Genomic DNA, 20,955 nt, shown 5'->3' on the forward strand with positions numbered 1-20,955 from the left:
TACAACTCCTAACACCCTTCCCCACTGATTGAGACTGTTGAGAATTGCAATTCAGCAATATCTGGAAGGACCACAGGTTTCCACATTTGGACCTTAGATTAGATAGAGAATTTTTCTTTTTTGAGGACCTCATTTCAAAAGGAGTTAGGTTTTAGGTACTGAAGCAAACAGTGAGTGACCAGGACCAAAAGAAGGCATGATCATTTCTGTTTTCTCTCTTCCTCTTTACAAAGTAGGTTATCAGGGTAGGGACAGATAACTCTAGTAGATGTCTGAACTGATCATTTACAAAATGCTTTCAGACTTAAGCTGATGAAGACATTAAATTAAGCCTAGGGTTACAAGATGTTCTTCCTTCAACAACTATTACTGGAATATTGATTTGGCGTTGACTAACCCTACAACCTTTGAAGGATGTTCTTTTGGTCATACTCTGTCACTCTGCACATTCACTTTCTAGCATACAGCTGAGTTTTGATCACTAGGGTGGTCTTTTATTTTACAGAGGACAGTTCTCTATTTGAAGAGCTGTCCAATCTAAATCTCTTTTATATTTACAAATAAGTAATAAGGGCAAGCAGCAGCTTGTAAATTGCCCTCCAACAGTTAGCACCTGTACAACAGAAATAGCTGGTCATACTCTTTCCCACTTTCTGAAATCAATTGCATTTCATCTTAAAGTACAGTAATTATCTCTAAATTTCTACCTATACATATAAATTTGCATCTGCAAATATTATACAAATCAATGTCCTCTGTTGTTTTCCATTTTGTCAATGTCTAAGTGATCACTCTAGCTGCTATTTGTCTTCGGATAAAGAGATACCTGAATTGTCTTTTACCACATAAGTAGTTATTCTGTACTAATCTAAGAGAAATTCCTGGGTCAGATTTTATGATCTGCAAAATAAGAACACACAGGACCAAAAGAGAGTGTCCAGGTGAAGAGAGACTAATGGATAAGCATGTTTGTAAGACCCTTGAAGAAATACCCATCAGCTAAACATCATCTGATTGTTATCTGCTGTATAATCTCTGAAAATACATGCCCTGAATATGCATGCTGCAAAACCTAGCCCATTCCCTGTCTCTTAAAGCAGTCTTGGATGTGTTTGATGACACCTACAATTCCATCTAAGCTGCTGTTATCTCTTTCAATTAGCTAATGGCAAAGCTGCGGAAAAGAACAAGCAAACTCCATCAGGTTTATGAGTGCTGGTGTAGCAGAGTGGCTAAGAGTGCCTGTAAACTCTGATCACAGAGGATCTTTCTTCAATCTCACTTCAGACCAATTACCTAAGTGGTCATAGGCAAATAACAATAGCAACAAAAATAATCATAGTAAGTATAATTTTTTCTCCTTTAGCCTAGTTCTGAATGTCTCGTTCACTGAAATGGAGGATTATATGCACAGTGCATTACAACAATTTGCATCAGTTTCAATCTCATAGCATACTTTTTAAGTTTGCATTTCCAATTGCTATTCTCTTTCTACTCCTTAATAAAGAGGCTACATTTTTTCCCACCCACTCCATGTTCTGAGATTACAAAAAAAATCAATCAATATCTGTAATATTTTTTAAAAAAATAAAGCTCTTCCCACTGAACTATTTCCCAAATAAATATTTGGTTCTTAAATAGCTTGATATGGAAAGGAGGAGTACAATTCAGCAGATGAAAATTACATTTTAAATTTTTTTTAAAAAATTGAATTATGTTTGTGTCAGGATTTTTTACCTTTTGATATTGTCCATGGTATGCCTCAACTACTGATACCGAAGAAGCGGAACTTGACCAGTTCTATGAAGACCTACAACACCTTCTAGAACTAGCACCAAAAAAAGATGTCCTTTTCATCAAAGGGGATTGGAATGCTAAAGTAGGAAGTCAAGAAATAATTGGAATAACAGGCAAGTTTGGCCTTGGAGTATAAAATGAAGCAGGGCGAAGGCTAATAGAGTTTTGTCAAGAGAACAAGCTGATTATAGCAAACACACTTTTCCAACAACACAAGATACAACTCTACACATAGACATCACCAGATGGTCAATACCAAAACCAGTTTGATTGTGTACTTTGCAGCCAAAGATGGAGAAACTCTATACAGTTACTAAAAACAAGACCGGGAGCTGATTGTGGCTCAGATCATGAGCTTCTTATTGAAAATTTAGGCTTAAATTGAAGAATGTAGGGAAAACCACTAGACCACTCAGGTATGACTTGAATCATATTCCTTGTGAGTACACAGTGAAGGTGGAGAATAGATTTAGGGGATTAGATTTGGTAGACAGAGTGCCTGAAGAACTGTGGTGGAGGTTCGTAACGTTGTACAGGAGGCAGCAACTAAAATCATCCCAAAGAAAAAGAAATGCAAGAAAACAAAGTGGCTGTCTGATGAGGCTTTACAAATAGCTGGAGAAAGAAGGAATGCAAAAAGCAAGGGTGAAAGTGAAAGATATAAGCAACTGAATGCAGATTTCCAGAGAATAGCAAGGAGAGATAAGAAGGCCTTCTTAAATGAACAATGCAAAGAAATCAAGGAAAACAATAGAATGGGGAAGACTAGAGATCTCTTCAAAAATATTGGAGATATCAAGGGAACGTTTTGTGCAAAGGTGGGCATGACAAAGGACAAAAAAGGCAGGGACCTAACAGAAGCAGAAGAGATTAAGAAGAGGTGGCAAGAATACACAGAAGAACTATACAAGAAAGATCTTAATGTCCCTGATGTCCATACTGGTGTGGTCACTAACCTTGAGCCAGACATCCTAGACAGCGAAGTCAAGTGGGCCTTAGGAAGCATTACTAACAAAAAAGCTAGTGGAGATGACAGTATTCCAGCTGAGCTATTTAAAATCCTAAAAGATGATGCTGTTAAAGTGCTGCACTCAATATGCTGACAAGTTTGGAAAACTCAACAGTGGCCATGGGATTGGAAAAGGTCAGTTTACGTTCCAATTCCAAAGAAGAGCAATGCCAAAGAACGCTCAAACTATCACACCATTGCACTCATTTCACATGGTAGCAAGGTTATGCTCAAAATCCTACAAGCTAGGCTTCAGCAGTACGTGAACCAAGAACTACCAGATGTACAAACTGGGTTCTGAAGAGGCAGAGGAACTAGAGATCAAATTGCCAACATTCGCTGGATCATGGAGAAAGCACAAGAGTTCCAGAAAAACATCTGCTTCATTGACTATGCAAAAGCCTTTGTGTGGATCACAACAAACTGTGGCAAATTTGTAAAGAGATGGGGGTACCAGACCACCTTACCTGTCTCCTGAGAAATCTGTATGCAAGCCAAGAAGCAACAGTTAGAACTGGTCATGGAACAACTGATTGGTTCAAAATAGGGAAGGAGTATGGCAAGGCTGTATATTGTCATCCTGCTTATTTAACCTATATGCAGAGTACATCATGAGAAATGCCAGGCTGGAAGAATCACAAGCCGGAATTAAGATTGCAGGGAGAATCATCAACAACCTCAGATATGCAGATGATACCACCCTAATGGCAGAAAATGAAGAAGAACTAAAGAGCCTCTTGATGAGGGTGAAAGAGGAGAGTGCAAAAGCTGGCTTGGAAACTCAACATTAAAAAAACTAAGATCATGGCATCTAGAGCCATCAATTCCTGGCAAATAGAAGGGGTAGAAATGGAAGCAGTCACGGACTTTATTTATTTGGGCTCCAAGATCACTGCAGATGGAGACTGCAGCCATGAAATTAAAAGATGCTTGCTCCTTGGGAGGAAAGCTATGACAAACCTAGACAGCATATTAAAAAGCAGAGACATCACTTTGCCAACAAAGATCTGCATAATCAAAGCTATGGTTTTTCCAGTAGTAATGTATGGCTGTGAGAGCTGGACCATAAAGAAGGCCGAGCGCCGAAGAATTGATGCCTTTGAACTGTGGTGCAGGAGAAGACTCTTGAGAGTCCCCTGGACTGCTAGGAGGTCAAACCAGTCAATCTTAAAGGAAATCAACCCTGATTGCTCATTGGAAGGATCGATAATGAAGCTCAAGCTCAGATACTTTGGTCACCTAATGCGAAGAGAGATCTCTTTGGAGAAGACCCTGATGCTGGGAAAGATTGAAGGCAAAAGGAGAAGAGGATGGCAGAGGATGAGATGGTTAGATAGCATCACCGAAGCAATGAGCATGAAATTGAGCAAACTCTGGGAGGCAGTGAAGGACAGGAAGGCCTGGCGCAATATGGTTCATGGGGTCACGAAGAGTCTGACATGACTTAACGACTGAACAACAACAGGATTTTTGCTTTCAAGCTGGCAAGAAACTTTCTAAATATCAGCATGGCCAGGGGTCAGAGCTTATGGAAGCTTATTGGAGTTTATGGGAGCTGTAGGCCAAAATATCTAGAGAGTTCCAAGCTGAGGAATGCTGCATCAGCTATCTGAGAAGCTTAACAGACATCTCTATGAGCTCCAGAATGCATTATAAAGAATGTTTTCAGTTATTGTAGTGATAACTGAGTTTTTATCGAAAAGCATTTGTGATCCTTTTGCCTATCTTTATGCGGCACATTCTGAATCCCTTTTACTATCTGAAAGAAGTGGGAGAACGAGGCATTTTTCTATGTTTTGAATTAGATGTTAAAGAATTCCAGTAAAGATTAGGTGGCCTACTCTTTTTCAAGGAAATTGCTTGAAAGTGGTTGGTTCAGTTTGCTCTTATTAATTTCCCCTCCTTCAGCATGAGGAGATGGTTCATATCCTGATGAGCAGACAAGGGATGAGAGTTACTTTCTCTTATCTCAATCACTGCAAGGTTTAACATGTTTCTTAAGGAAGAAATGTCACTGTGGGTGATGTATTATATGTAGGGGTAAGAATCTCTGAAAGGGAGGTAAATGCTAGACGAAATAGTATTGATGGATTTTATATTCATATAAGTTGATATCTGTAAAAAAAGTGGTTTATTTTCCTGTTGCTTCTTCTTGATGTAGATGTTCCCATTCCCTTATGTATGTTGAACATAAACTTCCTTTTGCTTATAAACGCTGCCTTTTAATTTTATTTTCTATTGATTATTCTTTAAGGCACAACTTTATTAACAGATACATATTATTACTTTTTAAATTTACATATTGTAAATACATATTAAATGTATTTTTAATGTTCAAAATCTTCAAATCATGCATCATATGAGAGAACAAATACGTTATAATTCTAGAAACTTGGCTTACCACTTTGAAGAATAGTTGAGCAGAATGCTCGCTTCACTCTTAACTCCATTCTGTGTTCTTTCTCCTCTAGTGGTCATTCCCTCTTAGTACTTTTTTCACTCTGTCTGTGTGTGTGTGTGTGTGTGTGTGTGTCTGCATACTTTTCTGCTGCCAGATTTATATTTATTTTCTTCAACTGTACCTGTGCAGCCTGATGAACGAACAACATTACTGTTCTTCCCCATAAGAAAAAAAAAAAAGGACTTGCCATTTCTCTATGCCCATTATGAGGTATGTTAAATTCATAGGAACATAGAAGACAGAGCTGCCTAAAGCTTTGGTTCATAGCTTCTGTAAATCAAATAATTTAACTGCCAAATCAGTTGGATGAGGTGAATTGAATCAGAGGCCTTCTAAACTATTCAAAGACTAAGTGGACTTTTGAGCCTGTGCACATACACATTATAAAATTGAAAAGTAAATGGTTGAAAAAGAATATATGAAAAATGAACCACACATAGCAGTTATCCCAGGGAAGGCTGACTCATGAGTAATTGCAAGGTTTCATTCCATCAAAGGGAATCTCCTGTGATGATCTTAGTGATAGGGCTGTAGCATGAAAGGTATTCAGATTCCAAATCATATAGATTTTTGCATGTCAAAAGCAAAATCTTGAATCTCATTCTGTAGTTAGTTTGTAGCCAGTGAAGTTGCTTCAGCAAAGTTATCATATGTACATGGCCAGGTACCCCATTCAGCACCTTTGTTGGTGTTTTGTATCAGCTACAGCTTCTGGATCAAGCATAAGAATAGTTCATACATAACATATTACAATAAACTAAATGTGATGTTACAAGTACATGAATATCTACGGTTAGGTTGCCAATGTCCAGGCAAATATCATTGATAGTATGCCACTATAGCAACAGTAGAAGCAACAAAAAGTTATTACTTTTATTATTTATTTATTTATATATCAAATTTGTCACCGTGTATCTTAAAATGGCTCTGGGCAGTTTACAAAACAGTTAAAATCAATTAAAATTACAAAATTACAGTCTATTACTTTTTGCTTTCATTGTGCTTTAGTTTTCCATACCAGGGTGGAAAATTTGATACTAATGGATGCAAGCAGCAGGGATCACATAATGCTTCCACCAAAAATCTATACTGGTTACCAGTTGCTTACCATAGATAATTTAAGTTGACTTCTAAAACTTCAAGGATATTAAAGTTTGACTACGGTACATGAGGAATTGCCTCTCCTATTGTAAACCTGTCCATCCACTAAGTGTGGAAGAAGACTTACAGAGCTACAGAGGCACATCTATCTAGTACACAAGGACCTTTTCCATCACTGATCTTAGGCTATGGAACATACTTCCTTGGAAATTTTGTTTTGCTCCCATTCTCTCAATATTTAGAAAGTGGGTTAATAAACCACCTCTTTCACCAGAATCTTAATAGGCAAATGATTTTACATTCTTTCCTAAACTTTTGTCTTGTGTTTTCAAATCACCCATTCTATTTGCTATGCTTTCAGGATTTAACATCAGTTTATTGGCCCTCATCTACTCCATTACTAGTACAAAACATGCGTAGTCAGATGTAATGGAAAAGTAGAAACTGTTATCAGCATATTGATTATACTTGTTCTCCAATAGTCAGGGATACGGAGAGGAATTTGTTTGGTTTGCAGTAGAGTGAATTTTTTAATTTGCACTTTTCAAACCACTGTGCAAACTGAAACGCAATTACATTTTAATATTTATATTGTACTTCTCCAATTTTTGTAGATGAAGTCTCCTAAAACAACTTACACACAAAAGCAAATGAGTGAAAATAATGTACCCAAATGGATTTTATAACGATGTCAGGCTTGGGTGACAAGCTGGTCAGTCAATTCCTGTCACAACCAATGGATCAACATTTGTTTGATCTGAAAAAGCAGACCTTACACCTGCGGGGAAATGCTAGGATGGATTAGTAAAATTACACATAAAATAAAACTATATTGAGGGTTTTTCAGAGTTATGAGATAATTTTATTTTGAAATTGGAAAAATAAAGAACTGAACAAACCAAAAACAGTAGGTCTGTCCATCCCTCTTAATGATATACTTTGTGCTAGGCTAGCAAGGAATTCCCCAGGGAATTCAGTGTTAATAAGTCTCAGTTCCCAGATTGTGTTCCTTAATCTTCCCTCATTTTATTGTTCCTGAATCTTCCCTCATTTTATTTCTAAGCTCTCTGCTATCTTATTTTACAGAAAAGGCTAAAGAAGAAGAAGGGGGGGAGGGGAAACAAGATTGGGCTAGGCAACACTTTGGGTATTTGGAGTATTGAAAACAAGGCATGAACACTTTCATAAAATTGGCTAGTTGCAAAACATCCATTTATTAGAAAGTCAACTGGTGAGGTTTCTCCCACTATGCCCTCTGACACTCTCCATCTCACAGATATTAATGAGGAGGTTTAAACGTCCATATTTTATAGCTTTATAGTTTGCAGACTTAATTGGAGGTTGGGTATTGAGTATTCCTGTGCATTAGGAACAGAGGGAAATGAATAGAGCTAGGGTTACCAGATGTCTGGCAAAAGGAGGACATGTTCCCCTTTTGTCCTCATGTCCTCCATCTGGCAGTCATAGCCTTAAAATCAAGTATTGTCCGGCTTTTTGAATATCTACAAGCAATCTCTTCCTGAGCAGCTTTTCTCTGCCCAGCAGCGCTTCCCCAATAAGTGCCAACCACAAGTTAACAAGCTCCATTCTGTGACCTTAATTAGTAGATTAGTACCCAGGGCTGGCTTTCACTGCTGCCTGAAATTGACAAGATCTTAATCAGTTATGTGTCAGGTTCACACGAGAGAGTCCGGAAATAAGCTCAGCTTCTTTATTAGCGTACACCTAATAGACAGAATCTCACCAGACTAACTCTAATTCCCCAACGAGAGCAACTAAAACCATCAAGCCCTTAGGGAGGGGCCAGTCTCTTCCTCCTTACTTTCACACAGTCCAGCTGGGGGCTGAGGAGATGCTTAGAATGTCACTCCCCCTCCCAGTAACCTTGAAGCCCCATACCAGGATCCTCCCCACTCATGCCTTCCATCACATTATGTACTGAAGGCTTTTGCCTCCTAACTGGCTCTAGCACATTCCTGGGATTGAAAAACCAGCCTTTCTGATGCTGGGAAAAGTTATTTCATATACATGTAGGCCTAAGTACTTTTTTTGAGGGGGGACACTTTTTCACTGTAATTTTTGTTGTGGATGTCAAGAAAGTTAAACAGTGTATCCTCCTTTTCCTCCCATTTGTCCTCTTTTCCAATTGTCTGTGTCCTCCTTTGCCTGTTCAGATATCTGGTAACCCTAAATAGAGCAGTTCTGGATTCTAGGAATTACAGGAAACAGCAAGAACTAACCAATTATACTGATATTTATTAGTGCACATAAACTCAAGAAAAGATGCAGCTGATTGACAGTGATAGACAGGTCCTATGTTTGTACCTCCATATTCTCCAAAGTACATCTTAGAATCAAATCCAAACCACTGTATAGACCTGATATATATATGGATTTATAAAATTTATTTCCAGGTTTTTATAATTTAAAATACTCTAAAAGATCAAGCAATTTAAAAGCATAACACTTAAAATATGGGAAAAAAAAAAGCAGTGGGCTATAACCATTTTATAGGATAGGAGGAGTAACAACAGAGACATACAACAAAAAATCAGCAGCACAAATTCAAAAACAAAACAAAACAAAAACCCCTGCATGAATAAATTAATCTCCTTGGTGCCAACCAGTGGCTGAGGGCAGAGAGGAAATTTCATAATTGGGGTTCTTAGGTTGCTATTTCAGTTATCCTGTCTGACTGGCTGTATTTGAGGAATGTTTGATTTGCCACTAATTTCTTTACCGATAAATCAACCCCAGATCTATGGAGAAATAAAAGGATGGTGAGAACAGTTGAAGCCAGAGTATGTAATTCCAGCTGGTAGAGTACTGAAGGTCATCTTTGTTGGTTTAGCTAATACAGTAGCTGCAGTATTTGAACCACTTGGGACTCCCAAGGTAGCGTTTTCAAGAATAAAGGCTGACTTCATTTTTTCTTTTCTCAAATCTTTCTTTTCTCAGATCCTATTTCCATAGAGGTCTATGTTTCTTGATAAGCAAATAGAAATGTCCCTTTCTGCTTACATAACACTTCAGTTAGTGTTCTCCTCAGCTCAATAAGATCTTTCAAGTTTTCTCTCTTATTCAGTTATACATGTAATTTAGATTACAAACCTCAACCTCTATCTTACAGCATCTTTGATCCATCTGTTTTCTTCCATATTGTAACTGTTATATAAAGAAATACTTTTGTAGGAAGGGGAAACAGCAATACAACTAATTCAGCTTTGGGCTGCACATCTTTCATGGAAGTTGGAGCAAGCAATTCTGTCCATCCATTGGCATTTTGTGTTGGTATGGAGGTATGGAGAGTGGATAGATATATGCAAACATCCAAGCTTCATCAGTGCTCTAGTTTTCTGTTTATAAATTTATTGCTAACCTTGTTGAACACATTCTTAGATGATATCCTAATTGTAATTTGAGAGAAGATAATCAAAAGACTTTACAGATGGCTTTTATGGATATACAGACATTTTCAAATGAATAATGAAAAAGTATTTAAAAGCAATCAAAGAAGAGATCTTTGATCAACTGAAGGTTGAATGTGACAATTCTCCAGACAATGTCTTGATTCATTCTTTCTTTTCACCCATCCTCACTATTCCTGTTTCTGTGTCTACCTCTCATGACAAGGATTGAATCTTGATTATTGTCTCACAGTGTGGATATTCTGCACGTAAAGGCATATTATTATTCAGTGATTATGTAAATCAGATACTCACAGCCAACCAGAATGAAGAGAAATGTGTGACAGTAGGCTGTATGATTCTCTATTCTTAATGGCAAATCACCCTTCATTATGATTAAATGAGACAATTCCATGTCAAGTTAATGCTTCTTATCTTTATTTGGGATTTGTTTATTTATTTCAGCTTCAAAACCTCTTACTCCAAGCAAAAATTTCACACTGGACTCATGTCAACAACTCATTTCAGCTCATCCACCTCATTACAATGAATATCCCAGCTGCCTCAGTCTTCCTTGTGTCATTCTACATTAGCATCTTAGAATTAGAAAACTAGAACCAGGCATTTCAGAATATTGAATCCCACTGGCTTAGTTAAAAACAAATGCAAAAAAAAATAAATCTGCACCAGTGCCAAAGGTACCAATTAGACTGAAAAGATTAGTATTTATAATGCAGTCAATTGTGTGAGAAGATCTGGACTGAGGCTACAACTGCTATGCTATGCTACTAAAATCTTGACAGCTGGTCATCTATGCAGGGTTGGCTAAACATAATGGCCTGAAATTCTGAAGGAATGTGACATGTAAAGATATATATATGATGTACAAATATTTACAGCTAGTAGCAGCAATTTTGCATGGATGATTTAGATGCCTGATTCCTCCATGCTGAAAAAAGAGAAGTAACAAATGAATCCAAATGAACACCAACAGCTAATGCTATTGATTATAACTGCAAGAGTTTTACATTATCAATCTGCCACTAATGAATAGTAAAAATCTTTACTAGCCTAACAGATTAGTACAAAGCATTGATCAGCTTGGAAATTATACGAGTTATACCAGTTACCAGTGCCATCATTTATGTTTGTATCAAAAGCTAATAAGGATTACAATAATAGCAGTTTTAATTAATTTGTGAAATATACAAACTGTTACCATACCATCCATATTTACCAGTGTGCTAGAAGACATTAAAATGGGGATAATTAGTTGCAAGCTTGAAAATGATATTTTACTACAATTCTTCAAGTAGGATATTACTGAACGGTCTTCATTAAACTTTTATACTGCTAAGCCCCCTGAAAATGCATGGTGACTGAACAACAGAAACCAAAATAAGTTTACTATATCATAAAACAAAGTATGATGATGTATTCCAAATCAACAGTGATTTTAAACATTTAAACCTTGTTTTAACAACTTTGTTTTGAACACATTCCCAAATATGGGGAAATGAGAATGCCATAGGGATCTCTGCGGGAAGGCTGTTCCAGAAGGTTGAGACCATTACTGAGAAGCACCAGTTTATTTGGAAGCTCTTGCCTCCAAATCTCCCATGTAGGGAATTTTCAGGATCACCCCATGAGATGTGTAGACTGGATGGGTAGGTTCTAAGCAAAGTCACAATCCTACAGGCACCCAAGCACCAAGCCATAGAGTGCTTTATAGGTGAAAAGCAACACTACTGGGGTTATATGTGAAAAGCAGCTTTTATCTGCCAACAAGTGGGCTGCTGCATTTTGCACCAACTGCTATCTGAATATTCTTCAAAGGCAGCCTCATGTAAAGCACATTGCAGTGATCTATTTGAGAGGTGACAAGGACATGAATTACTCTCACCAGGATCTCTTTGTCCAGAGAGGGCTGCAACTGGCACACCAGTAGTCAGCAAAGGCACTTCCAGCACAGCCTTCACCTGCCTATCTAGTTGTCATGCATCTCAGAGGACTTCCAAGTCGTAGACCTACTGCATCTACAGTCATCATTGGAGTAGACAGAAAGCCAGATGGTTTCTAGGCAAACAGCAGTTTAGTCTTGCTGGGATTCAACATCAGCCTGTTTGTCCCTATTCAGATCTTTACAGTGTCCAGGCCTTGGAGACTACGGTCAGGATTTCCACCATATTACCAGCTCACCCTGGGATAGAAATATCCATCTAGATATCATCAGTATGCTGCTGCTGATCTCTCCCAGGAGTTATTGTTGATCAACTCAGTTGGCAGAATGGTACAATAATAAATTGAATGAGAATTGTACTGGGTTTTGAAGAATTGCACATTATGCTATTAATAAATGAAATATACCCTTGAATTGAACTTAATTCCTACTAACTGTAAGGATATGCAGTATCTGTGCAATTTTCTTGGCAAACAACCGAGAAGTAGTTTGCCAATTCCTTCTTCTGGATTTTTTTTTTTTTTTCACTTCTCAGTCTAGTTCACAGCCCTGAATTTCCATGTTAAAAAAATGATCAAATAATTTTTCAGATTCAATATTATAAATGCCAAAATTCACAAGAGAATGCATCTCCCTGAAATTGGTATTCACGTAACAGAATACCTTGAGACTAGGGAGTCTCAGAACTAGGAATGGCTGCAAATATGGTGCTTTCTGCCTTCTATTGTCAGAAATGTATGGACCCTTTAATAACATGTACCAAAAAGTTCTGATCAACTTACAATTTAAAAGAATTTTAAAATAGGGCAGTTAGATTGCTAACTGGAACAGGCCAGCATGATCACATTATACGCCTGTCCTTTGCTAACTGCAGTGGCTACCATTCCATTTCTGAGTTCAGTACAAAGTAGTGGCATTACCCATTTCAGTTAGCTCGGGGAGAAGCTCTCTGAAAAAAAAATCTCCTCCTAAATATTTATGTAATCTAGAATGTATGTGCTCATCTGAGCCTGTTCTATGGGTGCCTCTGCCAAATTAAATGAAACGAGTCCAAAAGAGAAAGGATACTTCAGTGGGAGTGCCATGTTTATGGAGTTCCTTTCCTGCAAAGATTTATCTGGTGCCTACATTAAAAGTCTTTTCAACACCCAGAGAAAATCTTATCATTTTTCTAAGTATCTAATACAGTCATAGTGCTTTTAGAACTTCACATTATTTTATTGTGATGATGTTATAAATGCTGTATGTATTCTAACTGAAGTTGATGATTTATCCTAATTATTGTCCTTTATTTTTCATTATTGGGTTTATTCTGTATATCATGTTTTTTAACTTTTAACTTTTTTCCTAGAGAGCTGTAGTTATTATGTGGTTTAGAAGGAAAGTGAACAAGCAACAAAGTCAGTCCCAAGACATCCATAGATTAATTGTCTAGTCTTTTTCCCTGCTTTCAAGACGTTTCCTCGTGAATTTTATTAAAATAAGAGAAGTAAATGCTACATTATTGCTAACTATGATAATGTAATTTTTTGAACATTTTCTTGGTAACATGTATCAAAGCAAGATTAATTCCTTCCTCCTATATAATCTTGATTAAAAATAGTGTTCTTTCCTCTTGTAGCTTGCCCGGCAGGGATGTTCAAAGCTAACCAAGGAACAGGAGTCTGTACACAATGTCCTTCCAACAGTCGCTCCATGTCAGAAGCTGCTCCCATCTGCACTTGTCGCAATGGATACTATCGGGCTGACTTTGACCCATCAGAGGTAGCTTGTACTAGTAAGTACTAGCATTTATTTCTGACAACATGTAAGCTTCAAAACAAATTGGATCCATTCTTCTTAAATAAATCTGGAGAACCAACATTCAAGGATGGCCTGCATGATAATCATCATGATAATCATGTTTTGAAAATGATCTAGAAGTTCACTGAACTTCAAACAAGTGCAGGCACAGCACCTTCCTGCTATTTATTATATCAATCTGACTTTTTTCAGGCTTAGATTTAAAAGTCACATGAACTTTAATGAGACAATTCCTGAAATGAGCCACAACTATAGGTAATCCTCACTTAAAAACCACAATAGGGACTGGAAAATTGGTTGTTAAGTGGGGTGATTGTTAAGCAAGTCAACACATGACCAGACCTGATTTTACAACCATTTTTACAATGGTCATTAAGGAATAACTGTGGTCGTTAAGCAAGTCATGTGGTCATTAAGTGAATAATGGTTATTACAAGAATCCAGCTTCTCCAATGGACATTTTTTGCCAGAATTCACTTAACAACCATGTGATTCACTTAACAACCATGGTGCTTCACTTAATGACCACTGTAAAAAAGGTTGCAAATTGCAACGATGACTGTGAGTGGTGGTGTGATGGTTTGTGATGGTCATAAGTGTGAGTACAGATTGTAAAGCACTTTTTCCGAGACCATCATAACTTCGAACTGTTGTTAAACAAATGGTTGTTAAGCAAGGACTACCTGTATTTTTTTTCTCAGACTAGCATGGAAGCCTGAAAAGAGTCAGGCTGCTTTAATGAATAGCAGAGAATTACTTACATGATGTCCAAATCATTTTTGAAGGGTACATAGACATAAAAATAATCTTGTTAAAAAATATTTTAATGGACTGAAAATTGTTAATCTTTAGCTTTTAGATCAACACTTAGTTGATTACAAATATAGAAAGTCCCATTTAAGGAAAAAACCATTCTTTAACATGTACCAACAAGAAAAAGAATCTCATCAAAATTAGTATTTCCCAGCAGAACAACAATGACAGAAAAAAGAAAAGAAAACTCATCAACCATTTATTATAAGAACTGAGAATGAAGGCTCACAATTTAGGCTTGGATGATATTAACCATTAATGTTAATGACAGGCAGAAATAAGTATGTACAATAGAGGGATGAAAACTTTGAGTCTTCTAAATGACTACCATTCAGATTATTGGCATGTATGTTATATTAGACACAAAACAAAACCCAGAATGATTTTTCATCATTAGTGCTCATTTTCTTTTCATGTGAATTTATCAATCTTTTTTAACATTTGGGACATAAATACCACCTCTTCATAAGGGATATATTAGCAACTGTAATTGTAGCTTAGTCTATTGGCTCACCAAAGCTAGAAACTTAGATTCTCTGAAGTTTAACTTGAATACGTGTGCACTCAGAGCCTGCCAAAGAAATAGAATAGTCTGTAATATATATGAAATGAGCAGAAGACAATATTTGACAATCCCACATTAGGAGAAAGGGTGGCCTTGATAGCCTTGATTTTTCAGTCTTATGTTCAATCTGATTTCTACTATTATCTGTTATTTCAATTTACATTTCATTTATAACTTAATCTTGTTTTGGACAAATTTGGAATTAATTTGTGTGATTTATTATAGTACTATATTGCAGAGACATTTTGCAAATTGTTTTCCCCCGTTTGGAGACTGCTGGGCTCCCCTGCATCTCCAGGGGAAGAAGTTGATCTCCCACCTTTCTAACTTCCTTTGCAGTTTGCTTGCACAGAAGTCTGCATTAGCATACTACTTTCAGCATAATGCTTCTGTAGGTAATTGCATTACGGTTATGAGTTGCCTAATGTGTGTTTGGAATAAGAGATTAATTTCCATATACTGCCTGATCACTGGTAACAGGAAGTGTAGTAGTAAATAAATCTGTTTTTTATTGCCTCTTGTTATATAGCTGATTTACAGTGTGCCTTATCAGAGAAGTACTGTATATAAAAAAAAGTCAATTTGTTGGTTTTTATTTCTGCTCGTTAAGACCTAATTTTAAAATGTTTTAATTTGAGGTGCCAGCTGTTCTGTTCCCAAATTGTTACATGTCATAGGAGTAAATAAATTTAGTACTGAATGTTAGTGGGTGCTGCTGTGCACTTCCTTGCCAGTGCATTTCCTGCTTTATAGAGCTTTTCACTAGTCTTTTAAAGTTCTCCATTTAGTATACAGTTTTCATTAACTTCTATACATTTCACAAACTGTAAAAAGCAGGATAGAAATTATTGTAAGCCTAAGGTAGAGTGGATAGCCCATATATTGGCACTGATCTTGTGAAGTGTTCAGTGTGTTCATGGATCATATTTGTGTCCACCAGCAGGATTATGCTTGCTGCCCCACCCCACCCTATCCAACTTCCAGTTTCAAAGGAGAGAGACAGGTAATTTTTGGATAGCAAAGTTCTGCAGGTTTTGAAAAATGGGGTAATGATACTGCTGACATCTAGCAAATGGAGGAGGCCAACACTGGACAGATATTTTGGAGAATTGGTTGGAGAACATTGGTGTTCTCCTAGCATTCCAGTGTTCCTGTTCATCCCCAATTGGCATGAAATTGCCCCTCCTTTTCTGTATCATCAAAATTTAATGCTATGATTTCTGGATTGTCCAGGGATCACAAAAAGATTTGGGGAATCCATGTACCCTAAAGTCTGGGTTGCCTCCTATGTCACAGACAATGTATGCAAATCTCTGTACATATACAAAAGAGAAGATTTCTTTGAGTTGACCTTGAAAGCTGATGATTACCCAGGTATCTTCATGTAGCTTTCTTGGCAACAATGTGGAAATACTTTAGTATTGCCTTTTTTCAGGATTTTTAAAACTGTCCCAATCTGTAATTTCCTGGTTGTGTCATATGCAAGTGGTCACCTAGTCTGACAATACTTTCTCAGTTTCATCAAAAACTTTCAACCAAAATAGCTGAGTAGTTGGGTATTTCGCAAAAGATGGAAATACATGCCAATTTGTTTATAATCTGCCACACAAATTTAAAGTTAAATTTTATTATGTGATTTTAACCCAGCAAGGTTACAGTTTAGTAGAGTAGGGTGCCATCTATTAATTATCTTCATAATCAGTTCTTAATGACTTGTTGAAATGTATTTAAAGGGAATTTTCTGCCACAATGAGTTTCAATGAGATTCATCAAATTCAAAATCTAAATCATTTCAGACAGATGATACATTAAGATGTGTTACAGATAAAAAGATAAGTCAGTTTCACAGGCCAAACACTTTTGAAAAGCCCCTCTCATGTTCTACCATATGTGCGTCAAATACTGGTGGAAACCAAGAGAATGGCCTCTTCAAGAGATCTTGGGAGCACTAACCATGGATAAAAGACCCAGGAGAGCTGCGACATAGTAAACTGCTGCTTGTCCCTCTCCTAACCAACTGGTGTCTGAACCAAGATCATGTTCTTTATGTAGTATTTCTTTTCAAGGTCACATAGGTTTATCAGGATTGGAGCCAATAATCCTTCCTCCAGTCCTTTCATTTTGAAAAAAGAAAAAGGGATGTGCCATATAAGAATTAAAAACAGAGCTGGGTCAGTAAAAACATTACTGCAGAAAACTTCTGCACTTCCTTCCTGGCCCTGTGTCTGCAAGGCAGAAGGAGGAATTAATCACTGTCCAACCTTAACTGTCCTAGAAACCAGATCTGGATGCCCCATAAGTATGTAAAAAATTATAAGAGAAATCATGGAGTTGTATTGTTCTTAAGGCTCTTCATTTAATCACTATCTGAAATATCTATATCTATATCTATATCTATATCTATATCTATATCTATATCTATATCTATATCTATATCTATATCTATATCTATATCTATCTATCTATCTATCTATCTATCTATCTATCTATCTATCTATCTATCTATCTATCTATCTGCACACACATACACACATACATACACACTTCTCATGTAAATATACTTGCTGATATTTTTCTACAGGAGATAGTTCCAAGCTGTTAAGACCCCAAACCATTTTGGTAGGTCCTATGAGCACTTTGATTGTTTTTTTTTTTTCAAGGCTATGAACCAAAATGCTGTATAGTAGTTGTAAATTGTAGACCAGAGGCTCCTTGTAATTGCTGCTGGTCAACAGCAGTATTTGAGACTGTCTGAAATATTCTAACACTGTTCAAAAGCAACCTCATGCAGGATGTATTAGTGTAGTCCTAACACAATGTTAAATAAGGAAGATGTCACTATGGCCACACCAAACTTTACAAAGAATGGGCAAGTGATTCAAAGCTTCCATTCATAGGTTAGAAGAAACTATAATTGGCTGTTTCATGACAATTCAGCAAATAGTAGTCTGCTGAAAAATTAGTTAAAAAGCTAGGATGAACAAGCTGCCCCTTCATGAATTTAGAGGCAACAACATACCATGGATTGGACACTTTGCACATTCCCTTTTATGCGTTGGAAAGTTACAGTGGGTAATTTCCAGTTTAATTAGTACCTAGCACTCTCCCAGTCAACCCCTGCATCCAGACCAGAGCAAACACACAGGCCATTCAATTCAGCTATTAAAAGTATACCTTGATGCTTATTTACAAGACAGCAAACATTAAAAAAAACAAAACTGTTAACTGGCAGAAACAAGATAAAAGAGAGGCAAAACCAGAAAGAGAGAAACATGAGCAACACACAAAATTTACATTATTGCTATATTTATCAAAAGGGCACAGGACTTTCCAGAGCCAATGGAAACAATACTGTGAGTAATGAGCATGGACAGTCCCAAAAGGAATGGCCTTTGGTTATTACTGCTTGAACCCTTTTGTGTACATAACAACAGCAGAATAGAGATGGAAAGTGAGGCACCAGGTGATCTCTCCTCTATTCTGCACCATTAAAGAAACAGTTTGGTGGATGATGCATCCAACATTATGCATCTAGGTAATAACCCAAATTAACCTTTATGCCACTCAGGTCCATGTTGTTATGGTTTTGAGCTGTTATAATCTCAAGCTTGTGCATTCCTCCCCTCCCCTTTACAAATGCAGGGTTAATATTTTGATGGATTTACTGACTTTTTACATACATAAACTTACATTTTGTAGAAAGACAAACTTCATGACTCCTAAATTTAAAGCAGATTGAAGGCAAACCTTTTGAACTGTCTTTTTTTTTTTAACCATTATTTTTGACCACAAAGAGCCATGGCACCTTTTGGTAATTTCATGATGTTAGGAGGCTTTGTTCTCTCCAGTTCTGGCTAATCCCATTTCTCCTTCTTTTGCTCATCCAACAAGAAATGCTTTTTATTGTGAGGCTATTAGACTGCTTTTGGCAGCTTAATCTAGACGAGTTCCAAACAGTGAAGCAGAATTATTCTGATCAAAGTCATCTTACAAAAGCAAAGAGAAATCACATTAAACATTGATAGTTTAACAAGAAAGACTTGTGTTGAATTTTTGAAACTTAAAAATTTAAGGGCAAATAATAACAGTCATGCTTAAGAAGGTTAAGATGGTTAATCCCTACAAGTATATTTGGCAAGGATACTTTTGTATGTAAACTATGAGGTCACAACTAGGTTTAGAAAGTGAGTAGGTTAGCACATGGTTGTCCATATTTTGTGACAACTAGAGAAGACAGATATGGAATTCTCAGCCCTCTTTCTCCCAAAGTCTTTGGGGTTGAATGTGTGTTTTTAAAGTTATGTATGTGTGTTGAGTCTATTAGAGGCCCATGACTGATTTGCTCTTATTTAGTGATATTAAAAAGTAGCATACCTTCTTTCCCATCTACACTATTTTCCCATTTTCCTCTGTTGATGCATACTTTTCTGAGTACAGCCCTAAGCATACCTCCCTAGCCCTTTTTATTTGGGAAGAGTCAAATTCCCAAGATGTTAATTTCTTGGGCACTAAGCTGCATGTTGGGTTAAAGCAAGGAGTGGGTGGGGCTAGTGCAAAATTGTGTGGGAACCCTTGTTTCTCTTTCTCAGTTCTTTCTCCCCACAAGTAGCAGATTGCAGGAAAGAGTCAGATATCTTTTACCAGAGACCAGAACTGATTTCTTGTAGGTAGCATTTGAAATTAGTCTGGCAGCTGCATGTGAAGCTCCAGGTTGCCCATTTCTGGCCTTGATGAAGGAAAAGTGTAGTTCTGGAAGCTTTATATTAGCCAGTGACACTGGACTGGCCTTCTAAAGCCATCTGACTTCCCAAACCATGCAGATGATGGACTACAATATAAATGAATCTAATAATGTCCTTTGGCTGTAGGCTCACTGTATTGGGGCATTCCTAAACAACCTGGCTTCCAATTTGAGTTAGGCCACACATAAGGGCAAGAATAAATTCTGTCTTCCTTCCTTCCCCTGGATTTGCTCAGAGAAAGTCATGGTTTGACCCTTTTATTAGGCAGGAGACCATAGCTTACTGACCAGTACTGGAAATACAATATGTTTGCCACTTGGATTTTCTATTCTGAATTACACTGAAGAAGACAATGGAGCTATAATCTCTATTTCTCAAATGTTTGCCACTAACTGCTGAAATAAGTTGATAAAAGGTTCTGTGAAGTGACTGATGCCTTGCTTTTAATAACCCTGCCTCAGATCAAAACTTTGAAACTGAGCATGAAGGTAATTGACCTACACAATAAGCTTTCAAAGAATAGGCCTTAGTTAACAATATTGCTTACCTGGCTATGTTGTCACAAAGGCTTAAAGTTGAGAAAAATATGCAGGGGGGGGGAGGAGTGGGAGAAGAATGTTGAAAAAAGTGTGATTGACTGCTTTGTTGATAATTCCCAACCTTCTCAACCCAAGATGGATTGAGCCTGAAATGTCCACTGTTTCCAGTCAGCACATTTTAATTAACTCAGCATTCCACAGTCTGGCAACTTCCAGATGGGTTGAGACTACAACTTCCACAATGCTCAGCTCATGGGACTTGTTGGAGAATCTGCAAGTATTAATCCTAACTCACCTGGAGAACACCAGGTCAGGGAAAATTGAGTTAGTGAGCTTAAGCATTTGTAGAGTAAACTGAAAAATTAACCTTATGTGTGGGGTTTTTCCCCCCCCCCAGTGGTGAGAGGAAGGGACAAGAAGGCTAGAGAAAAGATCATTATTATTCACTGGGAAAAATGAATATGCTTTACAATTCTGTAGGCTTTCACTGTGAGTGTGTGTCTATGAATTCAACATGGTAACAGTTTTAAGTGCAGCACCATTTTAGACTACTATGTACATAGCAAAGCCTTTGCTGCTAGATGGCTCATGACAAATACTTTAACTGTGCTGATAGGAAAAAAAATTAAATGGAATGGAATTTTCGTTAAAAGGACAGCATTTTTCTAGCAATTTTAACAAAATGCTTTCATCTGTGTAACCATGGCAACGGATCAGAGAAGCTCTCTCAAAGTGCCTCTCTGAATATAATTATGAAG

General features: G+C 37.2%; 1 protein-coding gene across 9 annotated transcripts in view; it reads left to right on the plus strand.

Annotated features, from left to right (window-relative positions):
- The window catches only part of EPHB1 (EPH receptor B1), a 387,938-nt gene that overhangs the window by 264,340 nt on the left and 102,643 nt on the right, over positions 1-20,955 (plus strand). For all 9 annotated transcript variants that reach the window (XM_088132648.1, XM_088132652.1, XM_088132650.1 and 6 more), the window contains one exon: positions 13,357-13,512. In XM_088132648.1, the coding sequence (XP_087988774.1) occupies positions 13,357-13,512 (156 nt within the window). The remainder of the gene's footprint in view (positions 1-13,356; positions 13,513-20,955) is intronic.

The sequence above is a fragment of the Python bivittatus genome, unplaced genomic scaffold (genome assembly GCF_059951505.1).
Source record: "Python bivittatus isolate LINGU-HERP-01145 unplaced genomic scaffold, Pbiv_v1 ctg000980_np1212, whole genome shotgun sequence".
NCBI classification, from domain to species: domain Eukaryota; kingdom Metazoa; phylum Chordata; class Lepidosauria; order Squamata; family Pythonidae; genus Python; species Python bivittatus.